Source organism: Takifugu flavidus, chromosome 6, assembly GCF_003711565.1.
Source record: "Takifugu flavidus isolate HTHZ2018 chromosome 6, ASM371156v2, whole genome shotgun sequence".
NCBI lineage: Eukaryota > Metazoa > Chordata > Actinopteri > Tetraodontiformes > Tetraodontidae > Takifugu > Takifugu flavidus.
Window position 1 is genome coordinate 3,639,308 of NC_079525.1, and position 26,572 is coordinate 3,665,879.

Below are 26,572 nucleotides of genomic sequence, written 5' to 3' on the forward strand. Positions count from 1 at the left end.
TCTGACTGTAACGTGGGTGGTGTGGTCGCATGGTGGTTAGCGCTGTCGCACCCCAAAACCTTTTTGTTTTTAGGAATTCCTCAGACAAGCAGGTGGAGGCTGACAGACCAAAGTTGTTTATTGGCAAGGCTGAGATACACCCAAGCAAACAACATTGTCAGCTTTCTAAAAAGAAGACAAGACTCAACTCATTTGAAATACAAGCCGAGTATTATTTATCATTGTTACTTTTAGTGGTTTGCAAAATAGGAAAACAAAAATTGCAGAACAATAATCAAACCTAAATAGTTTGAAATAGATATCAATTAAGACTGTAATAGGTCCTATATTGGGAATTGGATGGATTTTATTATCATAACAAATACTTAGAAAATGAACAAAAATCATCAGTTGTTATGCTCCCGCATGTTGTATTGTGTCACATTTTGCAACAGATTCGGGCAAAAAGTGGTCGAGGTTCTTGGTCCGAGACCTTTCCTCTGCTGCCATCTTGTGGCCAAAATATGTAAACGTTTTAAAACCTTTTTACTTCAACCTACTTTTTTAACGCAATATATTTGTTATTGCTACACATATTTCGAAACTATTTATCATTTGCACATTTTTGGAAAATTTAAACCTATTTGAAGTTAAAACAAAAAAGAAAGTCGACGGAACAGCGGTGAGCTAGTTTGCTACGTCACCGGAAACAGGAAGAGAATGAATAACACAACACTGTAACTGAGGTCAGCATGCATTTTACATGGTTTGACTGTTTTCATATCGTGAATTGTAAGCACTTTCCTGCCATGTTTGTATTAAAGTTCACCAATGGTATAAATGTTGTTGACGCAACGAGCCGCGCGTTAATACGTAGTGTTAATTCTGCGACTTGTCTAGCTACTCGGGTGTTGATTAGCCTCGCACAGCTGGAATTCGTAACTGTGACTTTGGTTTCTCCTCTAGGTGGCCCGCAATCACCGCAGAATGCGGCCATTTAGCGTCTCCCTTCTCCGCCACATCACAGCCCCCCACACCCTCACCGCCCCCTTGGTGACGAAGACACGCTGCCTCCATCGAGGGATCTTTGCTGCCTCCTCCAGCTCCATCCAGAGCCCCCCTCCTGGCCACAGGAGATGTGCGCCGTCCAGGAGTGTGAGCACGGGGTTTTCAGAACATCAGGTCCAGGACTTGTGCGGACCGGAGCTGAGGCTGTTGAACAAACTCTACGATGGGCTGGTCGGGGGGCAGAGGGCGTCTCTGGCCGAGTGCATCACTTTGGTTGAAACTCAGCATCCGAGGAAGAAAGAGCTGGCTCAGGTGTTGCTGCAGAGGGTTCTGGCCTATAGAAAAGAGCAGGAAAGTCAAAATGGAGGGAAGCCAGTGGCCTTCAGAGTAGGTGTGTGGTTAATTTATTACAACCCTCTGTTTTTCTTGGCATCTTCTGGAAATTCCGTGCCCCTTTTGTTGTTTTTTTCCCCACTGATTTTGGTAGCGTTGTCAATTTTCAGGTCTTTCGGGGCCCCCAGGGGCAGGGAAGTCGTCCTTCATCGAGGTGGTGGGGAAGATGTTGACAGCGAGAGGACATAAAGTTTCCGTGCTGGCTGTTGACCCTTCGTCCTGCACTACAGGAGGTATGCTTGAGCAAAGCCATTTGAAGTATAATAGTTTGTTTTGTATGAAAAAGTGGTGGTTAAATGGCCTTTTGGGGGTTTTACAGTGTATGTGTGAGATTAAATATATATATTTATATATTTGGTTGCTTTTGCCATTCAGATGATGTAAACAATGTAATAAATGAAGCTTCTGGGCCCTAACGTAATATACAACATTTCTGTTGGCTCAGAAGCTTTTCAGAACTGACAGTTATTGCATTTAATCTCTGACTGGAGAGTGTTGTGGGGAGGTTACAGGGTCACAGTGATAGTATTAATTTATTGGTAGGAAATTGACAGAAAAAGTGCACTGATGCAAATAAAGTGAGCCCGAGGCTATTCCTGGGTCATCTGTGCTGATGCTACGTAAATCTAAGGTTCACGCATCTCCTCTGTGTCGCCGCAGGCTCTTTGTTGGGTGATAAGACCCGTATGACTGAGCTCTCCAGGGACATGAACGCCTTTATCAGACCATCTCCAGCCTCTGGAACACTTGGCGGAGTCACCAGAACAACTAATGAGGCCATTGTTCTTTGCGAGGGCGCCGGATACGACATTGTGCTCGTGGAGACCGTAGGTAAGACGTGGTGAATGCACAGTGCGCGAGCGCTTAACGAGATTCAAACTTTTCTTTTTGTCCTCAGGTGTGGGGCAGTCAGAGTTTGCAGTTGCAGACATGGTTGACATGTTTGTGCTGCTAATTCCACCAGCAGGGGGCGACGAACTGCAGGTTTGTGAAAAGCAGCTTCAGGCTTGTCATGAATTTGTCTGTTTGACCTGTGACCAGCCATTAAATGTCATTTATTTCCATCAAGAGGAGGACTTGATCCTGTTAATCCTGGATTCACAACATTTTAGAGGAATTTGGTGGCATCGAATAATGTAGATCATTGTAAAAAATAACACCATTAATGTAAAGATACATATATTACATACAAAGTAATTCATTTATAAGCTAATTTATTCACTTTGACAGGCAACAGCCCCCTTTATCACTATATTTTGTATCCAGGGCATCAAGAGGGGCATTATCGAGAGGGCCGACTTGGTGGTGGTGACAAAGTCCGACGGGGATCTGGTGGTGCCGGCCAGGAGGATCCAGGCTGAATACACCAGCGCGCTCAAGCTGCTCAGGAGACAGTCCAAGTCCTGGAACCTGAAGGTGTGTGTTTGTTTGCAACAGCAGAAAACTCTGGCGGGTTCAGTTACATAAAAAAAAGTAGTGTAGTGGAACATCTGCAATATGGGGCCATTTAACTTTTGTCTGAAGAGTCAGGTGACCTCAGAGGGGGCAGAATGTAGAAGGATGATGATGATAATGGCACCTCGTTTTAAGCACCGCGGTGACTCACTCATCCACCTGAATTCTTGGCCTTGTCCTTTTGTTTTCCCAGCATAGTGCAATACATCTGCCCAGTGGTCAGGGTGCCAGAAACCATTAACCCTTCCGCCCCTCTGCTTTGTCATGCATTTCACTGATTGGAAGCCTGCATGCACAACATAAAACCCTCAACATCAATCTCTCCTCTGCGCAGATGCTTATTTTACATCCATCAGCCTCTGCGAGGAACTGATGATGAGTATAGGCAGTGAGAACATCCAAAACATCCGGCGTAGCATTCAGTCTCCATTATGGTGATTTCCTGCATTTGCATCAGACTCGTATCAGGTCTTTGTAAAGCGATTAACGTCATGATGTAACGAGAGGACTCATAACCGGCTGATAGTCACAGGCCCCCTGGACCCATCGAGCTCGTCAAATTCAACCTCACCGTTTTGCCAGCTGATGTCAAATTTTCTCCAGATGATGCAGATAATTCCATTTCCCGTCAGCTGGGCTGGTGATTGCAGAGTATTGGTGGCTCACGACTGACGTCAACACTTTAGCCAAACTCTGTAACGCTAAGATCTCCCGAGGATCCGTCTGTTCTCGCGTGCAGAAAGACGGCAGGAAAACATCAACGCGAGACGTGTTTACACATGTTTATCTTAATATATTCATACAGGACCAAACTCTTCAGCATCCACGGGACCTGACAGGCTGTTTTGCTGTCAGCCTGTCGGTGCCAGATGTTCTCGGACAGCTTCGGTTCTGCAGTTGGAAGAGATTTCTATGGCTCCTTTGTGTAAACTGCTCAATTCCTCCCCCCTCGGGCGTCTGTCCACCTACCCGCTAACTGTCAGCGTGCCCACTTGCTTCCTTCTGTGCTGCTCCGGAGGTTCCAGGGTACTCAAACACAAGACTCACTCTGACAAGAAGTACCCGGTAAAATCGTATTTACAGAATTCTGATCCTGTCGGAACCGCAGTGCATGTGTCAAAGAGGTTGCGTGTTGTGAAGTCATGTGACAGGACCACAGGGGATCACAGGATAACTGCAAAGCCTTAAATTTAAGATAAAGACCGGTCTGTGTGAATGGTCCCAAACATCTGGTGTTCATCCCGACCTCCTTTCAGGTGATGCGAGCCTCCTCACAGACCAACGAGGGCATCCCGGAGGCCTGGGCCGTGATGCAGTCGTATCAGGACGCCATGCTGGCCAGCGGCGAGTTACAGAGGCGACGACAGGCCCAGCACAAAGTCTGGATGTGGAGCTTGATCCAGGAGAACGTCCTCCTTCATTTCAGTAACCATCCGGGTGTGAGAGGTGCTCTACCTCAGCTGGAAGAGAAGGTCACCAAGGGGGCCATATCTCCTGGCCTGGCTGCAGACCTGCTGCTCAAGACATTCTTGTCATCATAGGTACTCGTAAAGAACTGCTGCCTGGGGCCCGATGGAGCCAGGAAGGGGGCCACTTCAGCATCAGATGAAGTTTGGACAAAATGAACGGAGGAAAGTCCTTCAACAGAAACTTTCTCCAGGTTTAAGGTTAATCAGCTGACGATCCACATCCGTATTTTTAAAAGTGGACAGTAGCTGGACCTTGGACGTTATCGAAGGAACATTCATCTAGACTGACATCACTACAAGCCTTCATGATAACAGGGTCCAGGGCTTTGATACTGACCTGGGATCTGTGCTGAAATGTTTGAACTAGCCCTTTACATGCTGGCCTCAACCACCTGAACTGGTCCTACAGAGCAAACTCAGGATTTCTTAAAGTTGCACATTTCTTCTCGCTCAGTCGGCCCAAATGTCAGTCGAGACTTCTGGAAACGGCAAGTGGATCTCCAAAGTGTGATTTTGTGATACTGTCTGGTAACACATGAGAACTGGGCGATATTAAATCACAGCTGCTGTGACTCCAGTGCTTCAGCAGAATTTTTTGATCTGCATGAACAATCTAAACAACTAGTTGTGATGAAAACGTAGAATCTAAAATCTATTTTTAACCGGCGTATTGCAGTGTCCTGATTAATATAGGACTGTGACTAACGAGGTTTTGAATGTTTAAGACTTATAATCTGTTGCAGAAAACCTTGAGACAATACTAGAAACAAAATTTGCCACATTTTTGTCCTAAAATGTTCAATTGATTTTATAATATCAGCTTGATTTTGTACTTTTACACCTGGTGCTCAGATGGTGTTGGCAGAGTTTGGCTCCTCATTAATAACCAAATCTTTTTCATCGTGATTTCATCTTAGTGTTGGTAGTGCAGTCAGTTCAGCCATCAAGAGTGGCCAATTTTCAACAAAATGTAATCAACTAATTCTGTCAGTAACTCAGGAAAGACCTCAAAACTTTCATTATTCTCGCCAGAAATTCCATAACTACACAATACAAATATGAGTAATTTGCATGTTCTGTTTTAAATCAGAGCAGCTGTATTTTGAAAGAGCTTTTAGCATTTCTATAGTTATTCATAATTAAAAGAATATATAGTTTAGCTTTTTCTAGGCAAGCTGCAGCCGCTGGCCACTAGGGGGCCCCCCAACCCCACTGCAGCTCCGGATGCATTATCCTAATGACTGGGCCCTCAGTGCCAACCACCCTCCTCCTCACGGCCCCACCTTCCGCCCTCCATCCATTCTCAACACGCTTGCGTCAGGCTCCAGGTCACCCAGAGGTGAGGGCATCAGCGGCTGTCACTCACTTTGAGCAAAAGCTGCAGCTCCGGGACCGAGCCTGGGCGCCGGCCCTTCCTCAGCAACTCTCAATCCTCGCAGTGCTGAGCAGGGGAAAGAGCGAGGAAGACGAGTGTGCGACTGTAGGGCTGTCGTCCTCAGCCCGCGCTTTGAGAAGAAAGGAGGGGGGAGGAAATGTCTGCAGTAATCCATGTTTGCCCATGGTGGTCTGTTTAGGAAACAGTGAGCCTCCCCCCCACCCCCCACCTCTGGACGTGCTCCCAGGTCACCGCTCATTTGCTCCTCCCTGCATACGAGAGCAAGAATACCTCCTGAATGCAGATGGATTCATTAGGTCTGAGTAACACCCTTCTCCTCCATCATGCTGACACAAACACCAGAACCGCTCATGCTTTTCAGAGGGAAGGCAGCGAGTTCTGCAGCTCACACACACACACACACACACACACACACGCAGTCGTCTCCTGTGTAAACACCACCATGTGGTGGATTATCTCGAATGCTGCCGGATCGCGTTCGGCCATTTTAGCCTAAACACGGGCAGCGGCGCACATGTGTTCAGCATTTCCCCGGATCCAGCGCGTGTAAGCAGAGCGCCGGCGCCGGCTCTTTGATGAGGTTTCTTTGTGTTAGGCGGACGAGCTCGCATCGGCAGCCTTTCTCCCCGTCAGCAGAATGAAGTCAGAACTGTTTCCTGGCTCGGGACGAAACAAAGCGACGCCCTCGCGCCGTCGCCATCGCTCTCTCAACCGCTCAGCCTCCCCCCCACCCCCAACAAACGACCGAAACTTCGACGTCTCAGATGAGCGGTGAAAAACGGGGAGCCCACAAATGTCACTAAACAAAGCGAGCGTTTCCTGGCATCGACGTGGAGGCATTTTTCTTCCGGTTGGTCGTGTTAATGTCCTCGTCGGGCCCGTTTCCAGGGAGTGTGAGGGATGCCTGGTGCTGAGGGAAATGTCACGCCGGCCCTCCTACCAGACTGATTTAGGAGCTTTGAGAGACGACCGGTCACGGGCGGCTGGTTATTAGAGCCTCACGCTGCACCCCCTCTACGCTGGTGCTCATCCTCCTCCCACCTGACCACGAGCGCCGGGGCGCCGCTCTCCTCCCGACAGATCCCACACGTGGAAACGGTCGGTCCGTAGGACGTCAGATGCGCTCGCAGCGCCTGTCCTGATGTCCAGCTGGCCGCTCTGACTCACTGAGTGTGTGAGAAGCGTCCCCTCTGTGCTCAGGGACACTTTTTAAAGACGGCTGCGACCGGTACAAGAAGGCCCGCTCTAATGGGTTATGCAGAGCCGCGGCCAGGCAACGAGCGTGCACGTAGCACGCCGGTCATTACGCCGCTCTGATGGGTCACCGTGCAGCCTGTGTGTGAGGAGACCCTCATGGCGACATGTCTTATTATATCAGCCGCTGAGATGGATGTTAATACCAGGCTGCGGCGTGCACGCGGCGTGCTCTCTAGCCTGTAGAGCGATGAAACGCGGTTGTTATTCCGAGCGCATCTCCTCGCACGGGCTAATTCTATTTAACCCGGCGATTTCTGCTGCATGGCATGGTCAGAATGCCCCAGGGAGACCAGTGTGTACCCCTGCCTTATTACCAACCCGAGGAGGCGCGCACTCTCCCACACACTCCTCTGTTTGCTATGCGTGATTTAGCGGGCAGCCCGTGGGCCCGGCCTTCATCTGCAGGAAGGCACGGACGGAGCCTCGGCGCCAGTAATTGGACTTTAGAACTGATTGGGGAACTTGATTGACCCCCGGTAATGGATTTGAGTGAATAATTATTTGTAGTTATGGTTGGGAGATGATATCGGGCAGAGAGCGACCAATCCCACCAGTGTGACTCAGCCGCGCTGCCAGAGCAACGCTGGCAGCGCTCAATTAATGAAATCCAGCTGCTCGCGCTGATGCTGATCAAAAACACACGCGGGGGTCTGGTCAGGAGGAGGGTTATCTGCACCCAACCCTTCCCTTTCACACCGCCGGCAGACTGCGGCCAATCACAATAGCCCCGAATTCCTCTCTGCTGGAGGTAGGGGGCATTGAGGCCGACAACGCCGCCATTATTGCCGCGGTGCCAGCGGCGGCGATCGGCGCGGCCTCGCGGCGGCCATGCTAATGAGACGTTCCCGAAGATGGCAGGCAGCGCCCCCTCAGGACACCGAAACGCAATCAGTCTTAATCCGGGACTTTAATTGCTCGCCAAGTCCGCCTAAGTGAATTCAGCTGTTCCGCCTCTGCAGGCAGGCCGGGAACGCGGCGGCGTCGGCCCGGCGAACGTAAACTTGGAAGCGAGTTTGAGGCGACGCCAGGTTGGCAGTCCGACTCCCGGTTTTCACGGGCAGCAGTCAGACTTCCCTCCTCTCCGGCTGCCTTTACGCATAATTTGTCAGCTCCCTTCAGAAGATCGCGGCGGTGACATGCGGGGAGAAGTGGCGGCCGCCTTCTCTACCCCCCCCCCCCCTCTTTTATCTCTCTTTCTTTGCTCCGGAGTTGACCTGCGCGCTCCCACATCATTATCCCCACTGCTCTCCTCGCCACTGTAAAATTTCTTTTCTTCTCTCTTCAGTCTCCCCCTGTCATGTGTCCCAGCGACCCCCCGCCCCTCCCCCCCTCCCTCGGCGTGACCCCTCGTTGCCCTCTTGCCAGTCCCTATTATTTCTAGCTGCCCAGTGGCCTGGTCAGACCGTCGCTCCGGGGCCGCGGGCGCCTCGTGTTGTGACAGGTAACACTGGGCTGCACACTCTTTCTACTAACATGTGGAGGTCAGCCTGTCATACCTGTCCACAGCTTCGCTACACACACACACACACACACACACACACACACACACGCACGATCTAGTGTGTATGGATAACTGCCAGGCCCTAACCTTCAAGTCAGCAAACGTGAGCGATGAGCTCCTGCGCAGCAGTAATCCACCTTTCCTCCTTTGTGTTTACGAAGCCATCCGCCTGTTTACAGGAAACACTTCGTCTGGAGTCCAGAAATGTTCAAAAGTGGTGGGAAAGAATTGGATTCCTTAGCATCTGTAGTAATAAATGGATCTGATAAGCTCCTCCTCCTCCTCGGTACCGATCGGGCCAAACTTTCCATCACAGGAAGCGTCACGCTAAGCTGTTCTTGTCGTGCTGGTGTTTGTTTCAGCCAGCAGTTTAGCGGTGAGGGGTGAAACATAATAACTGGCAGCTCGGCTCAGCCTGGGATTTATGGGTCGGCCTCCATCACGGCTGCAGCGCCGCCTCCAGCTGGAGATTGAGCCTGTCCGCCACGTGCTTTTCTCTTTAAAAAGAACTTCAAAGCGAAGATTCAACAAATGATCAAAGCAAAAATCTACATCTAAGCAAGTTTTTCGTCTAAGATTTGATTTTTATGGTCTTTGTGTTGGGTTTCACTCTTCTAGCCACCGAACGTTCCAGTTAAAATTCACCCTTTCTAACTCCCTCTCTCCACCTTGGGGGGGGGGGGGGTCTTCAGGGGACCACAGGACACAATGTAGCCAACACAGGCCCCTCCGAAGGTCTTTCCTTCAAGCAACTGGAAAAGAATCTTTTTCCCTTTCATCTCCACAATCCATTTTATTTGGCCTTTAAAGAGATGGAATTTATGAATACATAAGAAGCTCTTAATGGAATCAGATTCTTGGACGAGGGTCCAGGCTCGTTCCCGGAAAGCATTTTCTGGTCATGATGTCTCGTTCCTGTCCAGCTGCCCTCCGTCGGCCGGTGATCGTCAGGTTTTGGAAGGTTCATCTCCGCTAATGAAGGCGGTCATCCCCCACCTGACCGAACAAGCTCCGTCCACCCCGGACAAGATGGTGGCTCCCCGGTAGTCCAGCGGTGGCTGTCGCGGCTGCGGCATGTTCCTGGCTGTCCGGACCAGCCGGGGCAGCGCCTGACACGTCCAGAGCTGCGAGGGCCAGCATGGCTCTGTCACAGCAGGCTGACGTGTCGGGGGCCGTTGCCAGGACACCGTGGCACATTTCGTCCTCCTGGACGGTACGGGAGCAAAGGTGTCAACACGGGCAGATGGACAAGCGTTGGCGCCAACTGCACTGGACCGTCCTGGACCGTCCTGGACCGCTGGCCTGTGACTGTTGGCCAGCCAACCAGCCAGACAGACGCGTTGGCACCAAGCGGAGGGGGCAGGTGTCCCGATCCGGTTGTGTGATTTAGACCGCAGAACAGAACCAAAATGCAAACTACTGGCGTTCTAAACTGAACCCGCTTAAGGAAACGAGACAGGTGACGATAAAATGATCCAGTATCTCTCGAGAAACGTCCATGAGCGTCCACATCGCTATGGTAACCAAGAGGGGGGGAAAGGGGGAACGTGAGGAGCAAATCTGTCTGGTTTGGATTAATTAGAATAATAACGGGCTTCTCTGTCGATGTCTGAGTTTATGTCCGTATATATTTGGATTTTATGCATAGATCTGATGCAATCCCATTATCTCCGTTAGCATATGTCCGCTTGTGCAGGAGCTCCGGTTTTACTGCGCGGCCCTGGCAGCCGCGCCTGCATGGGAGGGCCATTAATCTTGGCTAAATCAAATAAATCAAGTGCACTTTAGAAAAGAGCTGTCAGTGTAATTGTTGCGATAGCCGCTCCCCGGCTACTCCAGGGGGAGCTCTGTTGAAACCCGTGCCAGAGAACGCACGTTAGCCGCGGCGCTGTTGCAAAAACCTGCAGAAACGCACGGGAAAAGACGCCACCGAGCCTTCCCTCGGAATCTCAGCGCAGAGGAAGCTCAGACCAGCCCGCCACCGCGTAATTGGCCCGTCCGTCTTTGATTTCCCAGTATATGTGAGCACAACACCCCCGATGTCGCCGCCCGCCACGGTGATGAAACGTCAAATCTGCCTTCCTCGCGCATGGATGCGTTTGCATTCTAAAGGAGGATCCGACCTTTCCGAGGAGAACCACGCTGCTTTAGTGGGGATGAGACTGATGGGAATGGGAACGGCTGGTCGGCCCCCAACTCTGCATCAACCAATGGGCGCTAAACGGCTAACTGGCAACCTTGGCTACATTTCTCTGCTTGTTTTGCTGCCTGAGCTCGTCAGCAGACTCACATGAGCCGAGTGTTTACTTTATCACCTAATAGTCCAGGGAAACGGGTTTTAGGGTTCCAGCAGAGGGTGCGGGTCGTGTTCATGTTACGTTTACGTAAAAGTAACAGAAAACATCGATGCGGAGACAAGGATGGATGCAATTGCTGTTAATTTGTGTGACCTACTCTCTTCCCAAATGAGAATGGATGGAGGGATTCCCGACGTCCCGATTGGAAGATGGATGAGGGCGCAGCTGCGGCTTTAATTGATTGAAGACAGGAATTCGGTTAGAGATAATTGAATCATGGAAATCATTAAAAGCTCAAGTGCACGAGACAATTAGGAGAGCTAACCAGGTTGTGATCAACTCTCTGTGACGCAAGCAGAGTGGAGGCAGCCTGAGATATTTAAGGTTTCCTGACATTCGGGAGGGGCCGCAAACATTTCTTACCACTGTATCAATCAATAGAGGCTCTCTTTTAATATTGCCTCTCACTTTTGGCTAATTGGCCTCCAAACCGGCCGACCCTGCTGCAGGGGTCAGCCGGAGGTCAGGGTTCTACTTCATTACTCCATCCAGGGAAATGAGGAGCCTGATTAGTTTGGGCTCGACCTTGGGCTTTTCTTTTTAAGCCCTCTTGGTGCAAACTCCTTCCTTCAGGTTTCAGCACGCGCAAAGTAATAAATTCACATTAAAATCTGTCAAGAAATCTGGGGGGGTTTGCGGGTTTTTGTGCATTTTGAATAACCTTTGTGCTTTTAGGTATAATTCGTGTAGCTTCCGGAGAAGATTCCTGTTTATCAGCCAGTCTGGAGTGATGGGAACATTCGTCAGAGCAAGGAGCGGCCTGGATATGGCTCCTAATCCGTGCACGTGAGTGTCAATGTTAGCATAGCAATTTCCCAGTCATTGTCCTCCATGCTGATGGATCGCGGGCGCTCGTGCTGCGCCGAGGGAGGGGGAGGGGGCTCAGGGGTGTTCTTGGGATTTTTGGAAGCTTGTTTGTTGCGTCCCTGTAACTTCAGACGTTACGGAGAAGTTCCCAGCGGTCAGAATGGTGTCATTCAGTCAGTCTAATAGGTGGTGAGAGGGATGCCAGCGACGGTTACCCATAGAAACCAAGGGTTGTCGTATAGAATGCTATGGTAACAGGCCGTTCTGTTTCAGCTCACTCTCATTAGTGTCCTCCCCATCCTTGTCATCCTCTTGGACTGGCTGAACAGTTGCTCAGATTTGAGGCAGCCCCCAGTGGGGGTGGTCTGATCCCCCTCCCACCCCCCGCTGATTTGGGCTACCATATGTCTGGATGTGCCAGGCTCGGGGACTTGTGGCTAAAAAAAGCCCAAACAAAAAAAATCACCGCTGACCCCTAGAGGGTGACGTCTCACCCGGGGGGGGAGCAGCGGGGGGTGTGGGCAGGCAGCGCTGCCCCCCCCCTGCCCCGCCGCAGGGCACCACACAGTCCTGTAAACACACGCAGATCATCTCTCCTCGGTGTGCGTTTTTAATCCGACGTCCTTTTTGAAACATGCACTTCCTGCCCCCCGTCTGCGACGTCCACGCGCCATTAAGGGACTGAATAAACATGCCGTTTGTGCACGTCCCCCCCCCCCAGATAAACACAGCTATGAATTGCAGAGGAGCTGTTTTAGCCTAAACCCATGCCAAATCGATTCCAGAGGTCATTTTCTTCCTTCATCCTCTTCCTGTGTGCCAGCGGTCCTGCTCGCTGTGTGGCACCAAGACTTTGTCTGTTTATTTTCTCTGTTGGGGGAGACCTGATTCCACTTAGCGAAGGCCGGCCCCTCCACCGTAGAGACGGAGGTGACCGTAAAAGACCGTCTGACAGTAAAGAGGGGTGGAGATGTGAGGAAAATGAAGAGAAAAGCATGATCGGGAAGGGGGGGGCGGGCAGCTGGGAGCTCCCACAGACACGCACTTCTGTCTAAGCAGCTTTCCTCCCAGGGCGGGGTCACGGCGGGTCACGGCGGGATTACACTTTTGGCAAACAAGAGGGAGCTCCTCGCTCGCAAAGCCGCGCGCGGCTCCCGCGCGACTCGGCGGCTGTAATAACGCCAGGGCGGCGTGAACCTTCAAACAACAAAAGCTAACACGCTATCGATCGACCGCGGCCAACTTTGGCGAGGTGGTGTCAGGAGGTCGGCGAAGCGCGGGCGGCTCGGGCCGAGGTGAAGGGCCGTTATTGGGACGGAGGAGGACCTGGAAATCACACAACTCCTCACTTAAGATGGTAATTATCAGCAAGGCTGATATTTTAGAGCCAAAATGTCAAACAGAATGTGAAATAGTGACGTTTGACCACAGGATGAAGTGGTTTGATTTCACAAATAGGGCCTGACACTTAAAATGGTGACGTTTCTTTATGCTTCTCTTTCCTCGCGGCCATCATGGCGGAGGCTCCTTTCATCCTGTTCTTTAGTGAGACACCCCAGAAATTGTTGCTTCCCCCCAAAAACATGTTTCTTAATGTTAAACCTTTTGATTAATAAGACAATCAGCAAATTGACACTTATTCTGTTTGAAGATTTTATTGTTTTCTGTCCACACACTGGTCATTTTTTATTATTGGCAGTCAGAAACAAACATGTTTGACTTGGTTCATTTTCTCATAGCATCCAGTCATCAGCAGCCTAACTCAACACTCATGGGGGGGTCAGGTGGGCTGCCCTGGGCTCCACTTTCTCATGATTTTATTTACCATAAAAGTCTTGGTTGGAGACACCTCCCAGGGTTTAGTTGTGTATGTTTCCCCTTTTGGGGGTGGAGGGCTGGTGCCTGTCCCAGCTATGTGGGGGGCACCATGAGTGAGGGTCTGTGGGGCCTGATATGAGCAACTGGGTTTGGTTCTTTGGCATCTGCTCTTGGTGTCCTGGTCCCTCTGCTGCCAGGGCACCTTCCATCTTTTGGCCATGCTGGGTCTTGAACTGACAACCTTCTGTTTCTCAGCCCAGTTCCCAACACACTGAGCTACTGCCGCCCACCTCCCAGACCAGACAAATCCGTTTCTATCCAGAAATCCTTCCCCATTAAAGCCAGCGATAGCTCGATCTCGAAATCCAAATGAGCTTTTCTATCCCTCCAATCAATACCCCCCCACTGGCTGCACGGCTCCCCGCTTCCTAATCAACACTCATGGGGAGGTCAGGCGGGCAGGCGGCCTGCCCCGGGCGCCACTTTCTACTTAATTAATCAACTTTAAACACGGCCGAAAAGTTCCATTATTACACCGATGAAGATGAGCAGGAAGATGAGGACAGCCCCCCCACCCCCCTTCAGGATGCAGCGATACTTCCCCAGATGGCAGCGGAACACGCGGGGGTCGACGCAGGGGTCACGGGTCCCGCGAGCCTCCTGGAATCCTCACGATTTGATGAAAGTTCAACTGAAAAGTGCTTTTTCGGCAGCGAAATCCTCAACCGGCCGCGGATGTAAACACTGATGCTATCTGAGAGGAGCGGGAGCGACGGAGGCCGCGGGGCCCGTTCCAGGAGCTCCAGACCAAGGTGTTCTGTAGCTCGGGGGGCTAACGGTGATAAATGAGTCCCTTAATGTCGGCAAACACTTTATCTCTGCTTCATCTGTTTTCATTAGGAAGGGCCAACCTTTGGCTGGACGGGAACGTGCTGGAACTTTCATTACCGCGACACGTCGAGGAGAGGGAGAGGGAGAGGGACCTCCTATCGGTCTAATAAAAACACCCGCTTAGACGCCCCGACCGATTCTACGCCTTATGACGGCGCGCCGCCGCCGTTATAAATTAGACGATGCTGCGCTCCATAAAGGTGGTCGGGGCTTTATTTAAACTCATCCACTTGTTTTTTTTTGCAATTTATAACAGAAAAGGAATTATGCTCTTTAATTAAGGAGTAACACGGGTTTTAATAAAATTGTCAGCATATATGAGCTTTTTAGATGAAACTGCTCCCTGTTTATTCCCCAAGTTTAAGATATTTGTGTAAATATTGAGACGGGGGTGCTGGAATGTTGCGCCGTATTTCTGCTGGAGCCCAGAGTGGAAAAAAAAAGGTCAGCATTGACCCATTTGCAATTTAAAATCCCCACTGTGGCTTTACGAATTCTCTGGACCGTGATGGAGAATTTAATATCTATTTTGTCCCCCGATGGCCACCATAGGTTCAGTAACACCATGAACATATAGGTTGAGAACATGTAAACTCTGGCTGCTCTTTAAAACCTTAAATGTTGTTTTCTCCATTTTAGTTTTTCTATACATTTAAAATATGACATCAGAGCATCTGTGACATCACTTGGGATTTAGATGGCTAAAAAACACTTTTACAACTGATCTTTGTGATTCAGATGTGATGAAAAACACACAAACCAGCGGCGTAATATCTGATGTAAGCTTTACTTTCAAATCCTGTTACATTTAGATCTGGCAAGTTGAACATAAAATAATGCCAAATGAAGGAAAACAAATACAAAACAAAAGGTACAAATGATCTATTTACCAGTTATCGTCACAACCCTGTACAGCCTCAACAATGGAGTAATAAAAAAAAAAGAGAAAAGCTTTGTACAGCACATACCAAAGTTTGCCCAGAGTGCCAAAAGATAAGATAGTTGAGCCTCTTGTGATGATAAAACAGGTAAAGCTAACTGATTGTAGACAGTGCAGAGGGATGCAACTAAACAGAACCGAGAGTTAGTTTTAAACTGGAGAAAATCATGCATATAGTCGGGTGCTGCAAAGGTGTGCTGCTCACAACAGGGCCAAAGAGGAAACTTAAGTGCTTTAAAAGGTTAAATGTGAGCTCTGCTGTGGTTTTAAATGTTCACACTCGGTGGGGTGGGGTGGGGGGGCAGAGAAGCGCAGCACGATTCTGTGTTATTTAAAGGCAGACATCTTTCATTCCACACTTTTTGCATGGTTTTCTTCCTCTAATGGACCCTGACGATTAGTTTGACTCATTCCCAGGAGTCTCGGGTAGTTTCCTTCCACCAAGTGGCACTAGAGTATAAAAGATAACAGAGATAACGCTCTGGAGCGCCAGGCAGGGCGGGAAGGGGGCAGTCCAGGCATCGCACCGGGGCGGGATGTGACGGATTCAATCCTAACATCAGATCCCGCCACGGGGAACAGTTTGGTCTCGACAGTGCGTGATCCCTGTCCAGAGGTTTGATATGATTCAGGTAGGAAGAAAATAAGCCCGGGAAAAGCGACAATCATTTGGAAAATGCAATTCATAAACAGAAATGATTAAAAACAAAAAGAAAAGATCCCTTTACAAACAAGGGATTTTGGCTTTAAAACAACCAAAACACAAGCGCTATCACTAATGGGTAAAGCTTTTTTTTCCAAAATAAAATGCTGCTTAATCTCGCAAGCATACTTCTTTCCGAGCATTTCCTCTTGTTTTAACGGATAAATACATCTCTTAATCAAAAAGTGCAGCGCTGTGCAAAATTGGCTCGTTACAATTTAGCCTGGGACCTTTAGCTCCCAGAGAGCTTGACTTCTGTCTAATTTATGTAATTTTTCTTCATTTACTTTCTCCAGATTCAGACCTTAGTTCGCTAGAAATGTCCGCTCGTGAAAACCAAGGAGTTTTTGTTCCCAGCAACTGTCGCCCGCTCCAAAATTACAGTAACTTGGTAGATCGAAGTTTGCACTTTAAAGGAAATGAACATTAAAAAAAAAAAAGTTTAAGTGCTTTTGGCTTGAAGTGTAACTATATTAAGTGCAATTAAAACTCAAAAGCTGCAGGATGGGGGTCGGAAAAATGAAACAAAAAACGAAACAGTACCGTGTCTGCCGGCGTGACGGAAGCCATTGAACGCAACGCTGTACAAGCTAATGGCTTCGCTTCTTCATTGCACCACAACGGGGTCCGTATGAATGTTAGTAGAAAATGTTTCATTATGATGTAAAAGGCTCAGTAAAAAAGTAAAAATAACTACAGACAAAAAAAGACACAGAAGGCCGCCAAACACAACAACGTTCCCATCTTATCCAGCACGTCCCTGCTCACGCTTCTGTATCGCTTCGTCTCCATGTACATAAACAAAAATACATTCATTCAAGTCATTTTGGAACATTTTTTTTTTTGTACACAAAAAATTACAAAAAGCACCATTGAATCGGCCTGTGATGACCCTGGCTGCGGTTAGCTCGCTAACCCGCCGCTGGTCAACCTCCACGAAACTCTCATATAGCTCCTCTAAGTACAGGTGCATGATACACAGCTCGGCATATGAAGCTGCCCCGACCCAACCGGTCTCAGAAAAAAAGAAGAAAAAAAAAAGGTCTTTCGCTCGATGTCATTTTGCTGTTTTTAAACCCGCGCGTGACATTCAAATCCGATGGTTTTGTCATCATAGCTTATCCTCTGTTGCGCGAGCGTCGAAGGGAGAACTAGCTAACGTCACCCGCACGAATTTCTTCTGAGACAGAGGTGGTTTCAGGCAGCAGCTACGCAAAACATGGTTTCACCGTTATACAAAAAAAGCCAACAAAAATAATACCAACAATAAAAAAAAAAACAGATGACAAGGGGGGGGGCTACAAAACTATGTACAAGACTGATAAATAAGTGTGGTTTGAGGCCTTGCTTTGGAAACGTGCCTTTTTTTCTCCCCCCGCGAAAAGCATTCCGTTCCATCGGTTCTGTCCACGTTGCTAACACTTCGGGATATGTCGGGTTTAGCTTCCTCGTGACGTCAAAAGCTAGTCGAAACACAGAAACAGGCATGCTATTCTGATGCATAATAGCAAGAGACAAAAATGCACTAAAATAGAGCACTTGCAAGTTTTGTTTCGTCTTTTGATCGGAAAAGAAAAAAAAAATCTATAAAATTGAGATACATTAGGTTCCTCAGATAATGCAACTGGGTCCAGGTCATTCAGACATTTAAAAACAGAAAAAAAAGGTAATAGAGAGTAGTAGCTGTAATAATTCGATTGATAGAACTGATAAGAAAAGCAGCTTTTTGATATAAATGCATTTGTAAGCATGTACAGCCTTTTTCTCTTATAAATGTTTTTTTTTTTCCTTTAATTTGTCTGGTCCAGCTTATTCTGCTGGTCTGATTGGAAAAGCTCCCCCCACGGTGGTCGAGTGTCATTCAGGTCACCATGCGAGGAGTGAGGGGAGAGGGTGGAGGAGGCGGGCGAGGTCACACAGTTTTGGCCCTCTCCATCAGTCCCAGGTAGGCCAGGAAGGAGTGTTTGTGGGACGTGGGGGAGGGCGGAGAGCGGGAGGGGGAGGTGGGGGACGAGAAGAGGAGAGGAGGCGCCTCGGGCCTCCATCCGAGAGGAGGTGCGAGTGGAATGTGAAGCGGTTGTTGGGGGAGAACAGGGCGGTGAGGGGGATCAGGCGGTCGCAATTCCTGTACTGCTCGGTCGGGCGGCGCGAGGAGGGGGCGACGAGGGATGGGCGCTCGCCGCCGCCCAGGCTGCTGGGATCTCTGAGCAGGCGGGGCTGGGGGCTGGTGACGTCCAGCTGACGCCGTTTGCCCAGCGTGATGGACAAGGCGACGGACTGGAGCGCCTGGGACGCCGTTAGACTGGCGAGGGGGCCGTCGCCGTCACCCCTGCCCAGCTGGCAGGTCTCTGGGTCCTTCGCTGGCGCCGATCCCCCCGGCGACATCCTCCGGAGCAGCGGCTCTTCGTGGCCGGCCTCCTCGTCGCCCTCCTCCTCCTCTTCTCCTCCCCCCGTCCCTCCCGCTCCGCAGCTCTGGTGTTTCTTGAGGTGGCGGCTGAATACGAACGGGTGTGTGGTGGTGAAAGGGCACTCTCGGCAGCCAAAGGTCTGGCGCGGCGCGTGCTTCAGCTTCTTGTGCAGGTTGAGGTTGTCCTTGCGCTTGCAGCTGTAAGAGCAGCGGTCGCAGTGGAAGGGCCGCTCGCCCGTGTGCACGCGCACGTGCTCGATCAGCTTGTTGGCCGTCTTGGACAAGTAGCCGCACTGCTCGCACTTATAGTGGTTGCCCAGGCGGTGTCCGCGCATGTGGGCCTCCAATGAGGCCTGGTCTGGCCACAGTCCCTGGCAGATGCGGCAGCGGTACTCCATCTTACAGTGCGTCTTGAGGTGGCACTCCATGGCCGCTGGACGATTGGTGGAGTAGATGCAGAAAGGGCATCTGGGTAACGGGAAACAAGAGGCAGAAGAAGCGAGGGGGGAGAGACGGTTAGAGCGGCGGCGCACGCTCGGCTGCACGTAACACACCTTGAAATTTGATCACACAAAACGATGAAAAGGAGGACGGGGGGGGGGGGAGGAAAAAGTGTGTGAGCAGTTGTGTGTAGTCATGGTGATGCGTGTGGTTCAGTGGTGGCTGGGCTGAGGTGAACAGGTATGCGTGTGTGTGTGTGTGTGTGTGCGTGTTTGTGTGGTGAACAGGCTGAAGAAAAGACTGGAGCAGTAGGACATGAAGGGAAATGAAGGAATGGAGTGGCACTTACATTTAAATAGCACCTTTCATCTGCTCTGGGCCCCAAAGCGCTTCACAAACCCTGCAGAACAGAATCACCTCAGAAAAATCCTCCAAATGATCAAGGCCCTCCTCTCCCTCTCTACACACCCCTATAAACACTTCACATGGTTACTCAAACCCCGTCTGGTCTTCAGTAAATAGAAATTTGCTTTATACACTTTGTGAACCTTCACCCATGTGTGCAGATATCATCAGGGAAGACGAGCGAGAACGCTGATCTTCCTCCCTCTACTGTTACTTTCCCTTTTAAATGCTAATTTAGATTAAATAAAAGGCAATCTGGCTTCAGGAACAACACCAGACAGGACAAAAAAACATTTAAAATCCCTTCACATGTTTAACTTACACACCCTGCAAAGGTTACTGTGTGTTTGGGTCCTCGGGTTTGGTCTAAGATTAAAGCCTACGGGAGCTTTGGCAGCTTCCTAAATGCCGAGCGTGGAAATTTTAGCATTTCCGGTAATCTGGGAAAGTTGAGGTCATCTAAAGACGGCACAGGTAAAAAGATGAACACACAGATCTCTGTTTATGACAGGATGAGGCGGCTCGATGACTCTGCACATGCACGGGCTGGACTCATGAAAACAAAGATGGGGTCTTAAAAATGAATCGCCAAATCGGACGCATCTGAAATTCTGATTCGTCAGAAACGGTGCCACCGTGACTGGTGGGAACAACGGATGAGCGCCGCGTTCTCGTCTGAAATGACACAAACAATGTCAGAGTACAACAAAGGCTCCTGTGGGACGATGGGGAGATGGGGATGGAGGGGGAGGCGCGTGAGGTGCTGCGTGTCGGCACAATAAAACCGTCTTCGTCGTGAGGCGGAAATAGGCGTGTGTGTATGTGCAGAAGTACCAGCCGAGTCACACACCTTCATCGCTATCCAGGGGTGTGCCAGTGTGACGACGGTGCGTTCAAGTGCAACTAGCAGGAAACGGTACGGTTGATAGACCGGCTGTGGGACGGGGGCTGCATCACTAGCTCCGCCCCCTCTTCCTCCTCATCCACCCGTCAGTCTGGAACAGGGTGGATCTGGAGTCATCTGGTCACGTGACCTGTGACGCTTCCTCGCCGCGATTCCCTGAAGGCTACTGACCTTTTCTACCCCCGAGTCCAGTTTGGACCGCGCGTATCGAAGCCCTTTATGCTTCACGTCCTGTGTTCATGCCGGGCGACCACCGTTCATCATGATCCTTCCAGGTCCTAGCGATGCCGCTCTTGACCCAATTTCAGTCGTATCACTTGAGCCAATGATTTAAACGTGCCGCTTTTACCGAGTTTCCCCCACCTGGGGGGAAAAAGCGGTGTTCTGGAAGGCGGACATGATCAGGTCCTCGCTGGCGCCGCTGTTAGCAGTGGTCAGGAGAGCACCGCGCCCCGAGGCCGGGCCCACTCCCGCCCCCCTCTCTCCTTCTGTTCCACTGCAGACCCGGAGACCGCAGCCTAATGCGCCACACTTGCCAAGAGAGGCCGTGGAGCTGCGCTAACGCTTGCATCATTTAATTTGCCGCCTGCAGATAATGAGCATTAAAGTGAGGTTAAATGAATAAAGACGTGTTGTTGGACCACTCTTCAAACAGACGACGGATCCGTTTGTTTGCTGAAGGGTTAGATAAGAAACAGGTCTAGATAAGTAGCGACTAGCACACCCCTGGTACGCCGCGAGTCTCTGATCCTGCACATACTCGTGTGTGTTTTGCACCAAATGAATTAACAGCTTGAGGGGTTGGGGGAGGGGGAGGGCCGGCGGAGTTAGGAACCTCTGTCTGTACTTGCTTTCCTTACTTCAGCCCTCCAGACGGGACGGTGTGGCACTTCTTGTGCTCCAGCAGCTGCTCGGGTGTCTTGAGGAACTTGTGGCAGACGTCGCACTCGAACATCCGGGTGATGAGGTGGATCTGGAGGTGGCGCTCGTACATGCTGTGCGTCTTGCACACGAAGTTGCAGAAGACGCACTCGAATCCTGCAGAGGAAGAGTTCCGCTTTTAACGGCTTTTGTTGGGCTGCTCTTCCAGCTCGAAGGACAAAAACGGCTGTGATCATTTCTTAGTCAAAATCCATTTGGGAACATTTGATTGTTCATATTTCGGGTTCATTTCCTTCAGAAATCTGTTAAGAAAGTGTATGTAGTGGCCACGGTTCCTTGCCTTTGTCGGGCTTGTCCTCAGTTCCTGATCCCGAGTGGCTTCCAGAGCTGGACTGGCTGCCTGCAGATGAGGGCAGGGCCAGAAGGCCCCTGAGTTCTTCGTTACCATGAGTGAGGTCTCCACCCTCTGAGCTGTTGAGTGAGTCGCTGAGAGCCGAGAGGGACGAGGAGGTGCTCTTGGTCTCGCTGAGGGGACTCCTCGAGTTCAGACCTAAACAGGACACGAGGCAGGAGGCAGGAGAGTCTTTTAAAGGTAAGACGGAAGACGTTTCAAGGCTTAAAATGCACCAACTCCCTCCGTTCTGTACATTCACGTGCAAACTGACGTATAATACGAGCAGGCAGCCCTGACAGCCCTGTGCTCCGGCTGAGGCCATGCTGCCAGTCAAATCCAGACGCAGTGTGCTTTTATCGATTCCGCTCTCTGAGTGTGCAATTCACTGGGACGAGAGAGAGAATTAGAGGAGGAGGGGGCGAGACGGAGGGAGGAGTGCGGAGCGCAGGTCATGGCTGAGGGAGCTAAGATGGTGGGAGCATCTCAGGGCAGAGCTCAACAAAGGGCACTCGCTCAGGGGGGAGAGAAAGAGGCAGGAAAGGCTGCACGCGTCCTGAAACGGCTGACCCGTCCTTTTAATGCAGAGCAGAAAACACGCTGGAGCGCTTTCACCACGGACGAAATGATGAATTGCTTTCAATCGTATCGCGCTATAGGAGGGTCATGCTAGCGCAGGCGCAGGTCTGTCGTCTCCACGGCATTTAACACGCCCTTAGGTCCTGTTAGAACACACAAAAAGGCCAATGCTACAGGGTATTAGCGAAAAGGAACGACGATGACACTGAAAGCGCCTTAACGCACAAGTGTCATATTTTCTCTTTTGCTGAAACGCGTCTTTAACGACTGCCTGACACCCTTCGTGATACAGGAACAGAGATGGCGAAGCGAACCCGGCAACAAGTTTAAATCACGTCTGCTTCTAGGATTTAAGCGCAGACTCTTGTTCCGACGCTCTCCAGGCAGCCGCTGGACAGCGCTACGGGAATTCTTCACGTTTAACGTCAGAACGTGTAACGCCACTACGTGTTGGGCTGAGGCTTCCATCATCTATTGCGACGCTGTGATAAATGCCGAGCTGGGCCGAGGGACTTAAAAGATGGCCACAGTGGCACCGTAAACCCAGCTTGTCTCCAAAGGATCCAAGGCCTATTGATTTCTCTCCCTCATGCACGATAAGAGCCCACCTTCTCAGATAAACAAGACCCCTCAACGGTCCAAGCCAGACCGTCTTAGCACACACACACACACACACACACACACACACACACACACACACAACACACACACACACACACACACACACACATAAATGTGCAGCCAGACACACGGAGAAAACACTCGAGGAACAAAACGTCAGCAATAAACTGGACAAAGCTGTTTTAAACAATAAACCTCATATCGACCAACAGGGGTTCACACCGGCGACCAGAGAAGGTCGACTGCAGGAGGCTCGCGTGTGAACCAAAATTCTTTCCCTTTTCAACATGTCAGCTCAGCAGACCCACAACTGCCTTAAAAAAAGCCTTGAGCTGAAGCAGTTAATGTTGACTTCAAAAAAAAAGACTCAAATGAAATCTTGAAATATCCAGACAGATTTTTGTGGAGAAGCTAAACCTGATGATAATTAATGCATTCTGACAGGAACGCTAAATGTCACATCCCAAAAAGTGTGAGGGGAAATAAGCGAGAAGCTGTGTGAGCAGCTTTAACCTGCCCCCAGACCTGTGCAGCCACAGCTTGGACGCTTTTAAAGGGAAGTTCAGCGACTTTCCCAGAAACAGTGGAGGATACAGCTGCAGCTAATGGATTAAAACCTGTGCCAACTAACTCTCTACAGAGGTATGTACTTTATTTATAAATTGTTTATGTATTAATTTCCCTAATAGTAACAGTTTGTGCAGCTTATTTATGCGCGCGGGTGTGTGTGTCAATGTGGTTCTGGGCAAGGACACAGACATTTTGTGGATTTCTCTGTGCTGCACCGATTTCTGACGAAAACTGATTGGAAACCAGCCGTGTTTTAATCAGTGAGACAGTTTTTAAAGAGGCAAAAGTAGAATTTGTCCACATTTTATCAGCTAAAATCCCTGTAAATGCCGTCCTAGCAATGCCGCTCGGTGGGGACGCCGTACCTGCATGTCCAGTGCTAATGTGGTTCTTCATGTCGGCCTCCTCCATGCAGGCGTAGTCACAGACGCTGCAGCACAGCGAGAACATCCACTGCTCCTTGTCCACATGGAGCGACATGTGGCTGACAAACTGAGCATTCAGTTCCGTCTGGAAATCGCACACATGGCAGCTGGACAGAGAAGAGAGAGGAAGTGGAATGAAGACGGCGAAAATAACAGAAGGGGGGGTAGGGCAGTCAGCTTCAATGATACATTCAGGCTGCAGAAACTGTGAGTGATACCACTGTAAAAGCATTTCTTTTAAAAGGTTTTAATTCCCCTGCTGCAACACCAAACGACTGGCTGGTTTTTCTTCAGGTTTGGGGTAAAAAAGAATATGCTTAGGCTGTGTTCTTTAGGTGAAATTACATGAGCACCTCTCAAATGCTGTCAAAGAGGCTAGATCATTTTTATTAAAACAGCGTCGTCCTCTCTAGTTGGAATCTTTGCCCTGTTCCTTCCTGGCAAATATCAAAATATAGGAAACTACCAGGGTGGGTTTATCAATGGAGCATTAATTAAAACATAATTAGGAATATTGTATTCCATTTCTGTGCATGAATTCTGTATTCCAGACTTAAATAAACCCATCTGGAGGAGGTGATGAGTTTATCCTCAAGATCTCAGTTACGGTGACAATATTAAAATTAGATGCAACAGCCAAATGGAATTATGGACGCCAGTGTGCAATACAGTAATGATTAAAAAAAGTCAAACCGGAGCAGTCAGCATCCAGAGTGGATGTGGGACAAAGGGGTTGTGTTCAGATCCCTCCTCTGTACCTGTAGTAGTAGGGGGAGTTCTTGCGCTCAGTGGAGTCGGCTGTAACGGCGCTGACGATCTGCTCAGCGTCCGTGTTGACCAGCTTGACAGAGTGGATGGTCAGGTGCTGATTGAGGTTAGCCCTACACTTGGCTGCGTAAGGACACAGGTGACACTTGTACTTCCTCTCTTCTGCAACAAGACACAGGAACTCAGGTTACTGTAAACATGACCTCAGCTGATATTATATGAAGGTGGGAGCAGCTTCTGAGCTCTGAAAGCAGGCTTAAATGTAATTACTTAAAGCCTAACTGTGCTTCACCATCAGCTGACCCCAAATATAACTCTGATCCTGGGAAAAAAGGAACAAAAAAAATATTTGGGATGGCTGACAAAGTTAACCTTTCCAGCAAAGTGCCTTCCTATTCTTGCAGATGTGACGCGAATCCAAAAAAAGGCTGTTTTATTAGATTTGGACATTTTTCTGAGAAGAAACTTGTTTTAAAAGTCTCTAAAATCTCAAACCAAATCAATATTAACACATCTCCTCCCTCCAGCTCCCAGAAGCGCGCGCACATGTGCATACACACCACTTGCCCTAAGGACATGAAGCCAGGCAACCTTTATGTCGCCGGGGAAACCAAAAAGACCATCACACTGACATATGCCCCTGCTTCTGCTCTCTGTGGTGTGGCCAAGCTGTTCACAGCCAATGCCATCAGATGGTGTGTGTGTATGCAAAATGTGAGAGGCTGTCCAATTGTGTGGGGGCATTTGGTACACGAGAGAGCGTCCGTTTGTGCGAGCAGTAATTTAGTTTGAAATCTCAATAAAGTCCTGTTTGATTATTCACTCAGGCCACTATTAAAATTCCCCTGAAAAACCAAATAATTACAGGAATATATCATTTATAAATCCATTTTCTCCTATTTTTTCATATCCCACTTTCTATTAAGTTAGCATTGTTAGCAGATTAACAATGTTAGCAGATTATTCAGACAAAAACAGGGGCCTGGACCGAAAAGGCCTTAATCGGGTCAAAGTTTAGCCCTGTTTGCAGGAATTCCCCTATAGGAGTGTGAGGGTGTATCGGAAAGAGGGAAACCAATCATGTGTATGTGTGTGTAAAAACTATGTGAGACATCTCTCTATCTGGCTAATTAGCCGGGCAGTTTTCCCAGTGAGTCTAATCACAGTAGTAATCTCTTTAAAGGGAGGGTAATCTAGTCTAGAAAGGCTTATTTACTGAGTTTGGGCAGTGCGATCACAGCAGCTAATGCCTACATGTGACCAAACCGAGGCCAATGCTCGTCCTGGGGCCCTCACCTGTGTGCAGGGACAGGTGTCTGGAGAGAGTCTGCTGTCTGCCAAACACTTTTCCGCAGACGGGGCACGGGAAGAGCTGTTCGTTCAGTCTCCACTGGGCGATCCCGTTGCCGGGCTCTCCGTCGTCCTTTTCCAAGTCTGTAACGCACAAATAGCTAAACGTCAGTTTCATTTTGATGGAGCCCTCACACTGAGCTCCTTTGACCCAAGTGTGAATGAATGAGGAAGGCGTAACACCAAAAGCATAGCATCCTGCTCTGTTCTGAGCTTTAGACACTTAGGAAGGGACGGGAACGTACACGATTAGGGCGTAGCGTTTGTCGAGGAGACGAGGACACGAGTGCACCTTTCCTGTTTGGACCTGGCCGTGAGGATGTCCTGAAGCAATCAGGTCTCATTCTCACACTGCCCTGTGAGCTGTTTTATTTCGGCCCCAACACGAGACAAATGTTGCCAAAAAGTGGACTAAAACGATCACATGCTTAAGTTCTTTTCAGCTGAGCTTTGCGACGCTTGTGCAGTATTCTGAGAAGGTGCTCGCATGCCCTCCCACCACCAATCAGATCCAATTACTGGAGACGGCGCAGATTTCCATGCTAATCAGGCTGCAAACCACCTACTCTGCTCCTGGCCTCCACCCTGCTACACCGACAGGCAGGAGAGGCTGTAAGGTGATGGAACAAAAACCAGAGCAGAAAGAAAAGACAACAAGAGAACACAGACAAACAAAATAAGACTTCCTTCTAGGCTTTAGAAACTGGGAGGATCAAGCATTTTATTACCGCACTGCTTTAAGACATTGCAAAACGGCACAATAAAAAGTGCCGCATAGCAAAACTAGATTTAAATGATCTGGGAAAAAAGGTATAAATCAATTGTTCATTTTCCTTAATTACATTTCCTGACATG

At 49.5% G+C, this 26,572-nt stretch overlaps 2 protein-coding genes across 6 annotated transcripts in view; one reads left to right on the top strand and one right to left on the bottom strand.

The window, feature by feature from the left end:
• Positions 1–599: 599 nt before the first annotated feature.
• Positions 600–15,281, top strand: mmaa (metabolism of cobalamin associated A). 5 transcript variants are annotated; one of them, XR_008950832.1, is made up of 9 exons: positions 600–725; positions 946–1,378; positions 1,491–1,613; positions 2,041–2,211; positions 2,279–2,364; positions 2,647–2,796; positions 11,491–11,601; positions 13,696–14,252; positions 14,341–15,281. XR_008950832.1 is itself a non-coding variant. In XM_057034503.1 (7 exons), exons 2-7 carry the CDS (start codon positions 967–969, stop codon positions 4,374–4,376), a joined length of 1,227 nt encoding a protein of 408 aa, XP_056890483.1. In that variant the 5' UTR covers positions 600–725; positions 946–966; the 3' UTR covers positions 4,377–4,876. The 5 variants fall into 5 exon arrangements, 3 of the variants coding, with proteins under 3 accessions (XP_056890483.1, XP_056890486.1, XP_056890485.1); XR_008950833.1 differs by lacking the exon at positions 13,696–14,252; XM_057034503.1 differs by lacking the exons at positions 11,491–11,601; positions 13,696–14,252; positions 14,341–15,281 and adding an exon at positions 4,092–4,876.
• znf827 (zinc finger protein 827) overlaps positions 15,100–26,572 on the bottom strand; it is a 51,063-nt gene continuing 39,590 nt past the window's right edge. Inside the window, 7 exon segments of the mRNA XM_057034501.1 lie at positions 15,100–18,020; positions 18,023–18,849; positions 20,992–21,169; positions 21,354–21,563; positions 23,540–23,706; positions 24,358–24,529; positions 25,664–25,801. Of these exon segments, the coding sequence (XP_056890481.1) occupies positions 17,887–18,020; positions 18,023–18,849; positions 20,992–21,169; positions 21,354–21,563; positions 23,540–23,706; positions 24,358–24,529; positions 25,664–25,801 (1,826 nt within the window). The 3' untranslated portion in view covers positions 15,100–17,886.

Bases quoted from the DNA above. Each gene is read 5' to 3' on its own strand.
- mmaa (XM_057034503.1), top strand. From the start codon at position 967: ATGCGGCCATTTAGCGTCTCCCTTCTCCGCCACATCACAGCCCCCCAC. The intron at 1,379-1,490 runs GTGTGTGGTTAA...GTCAATTTTCAG, and splicing joins GCCAGTGGCCTTCAGAGTAG to GTCTTTCGGGGCCCCCAGGG. The intron at 2,365-2,646 runs GTTTGTGAAAAG...TTTTGTATCCAG, and splicing joins CAGGGGGCGACGAACTGCAG to GGCATCAAGAGGGGCATTAT.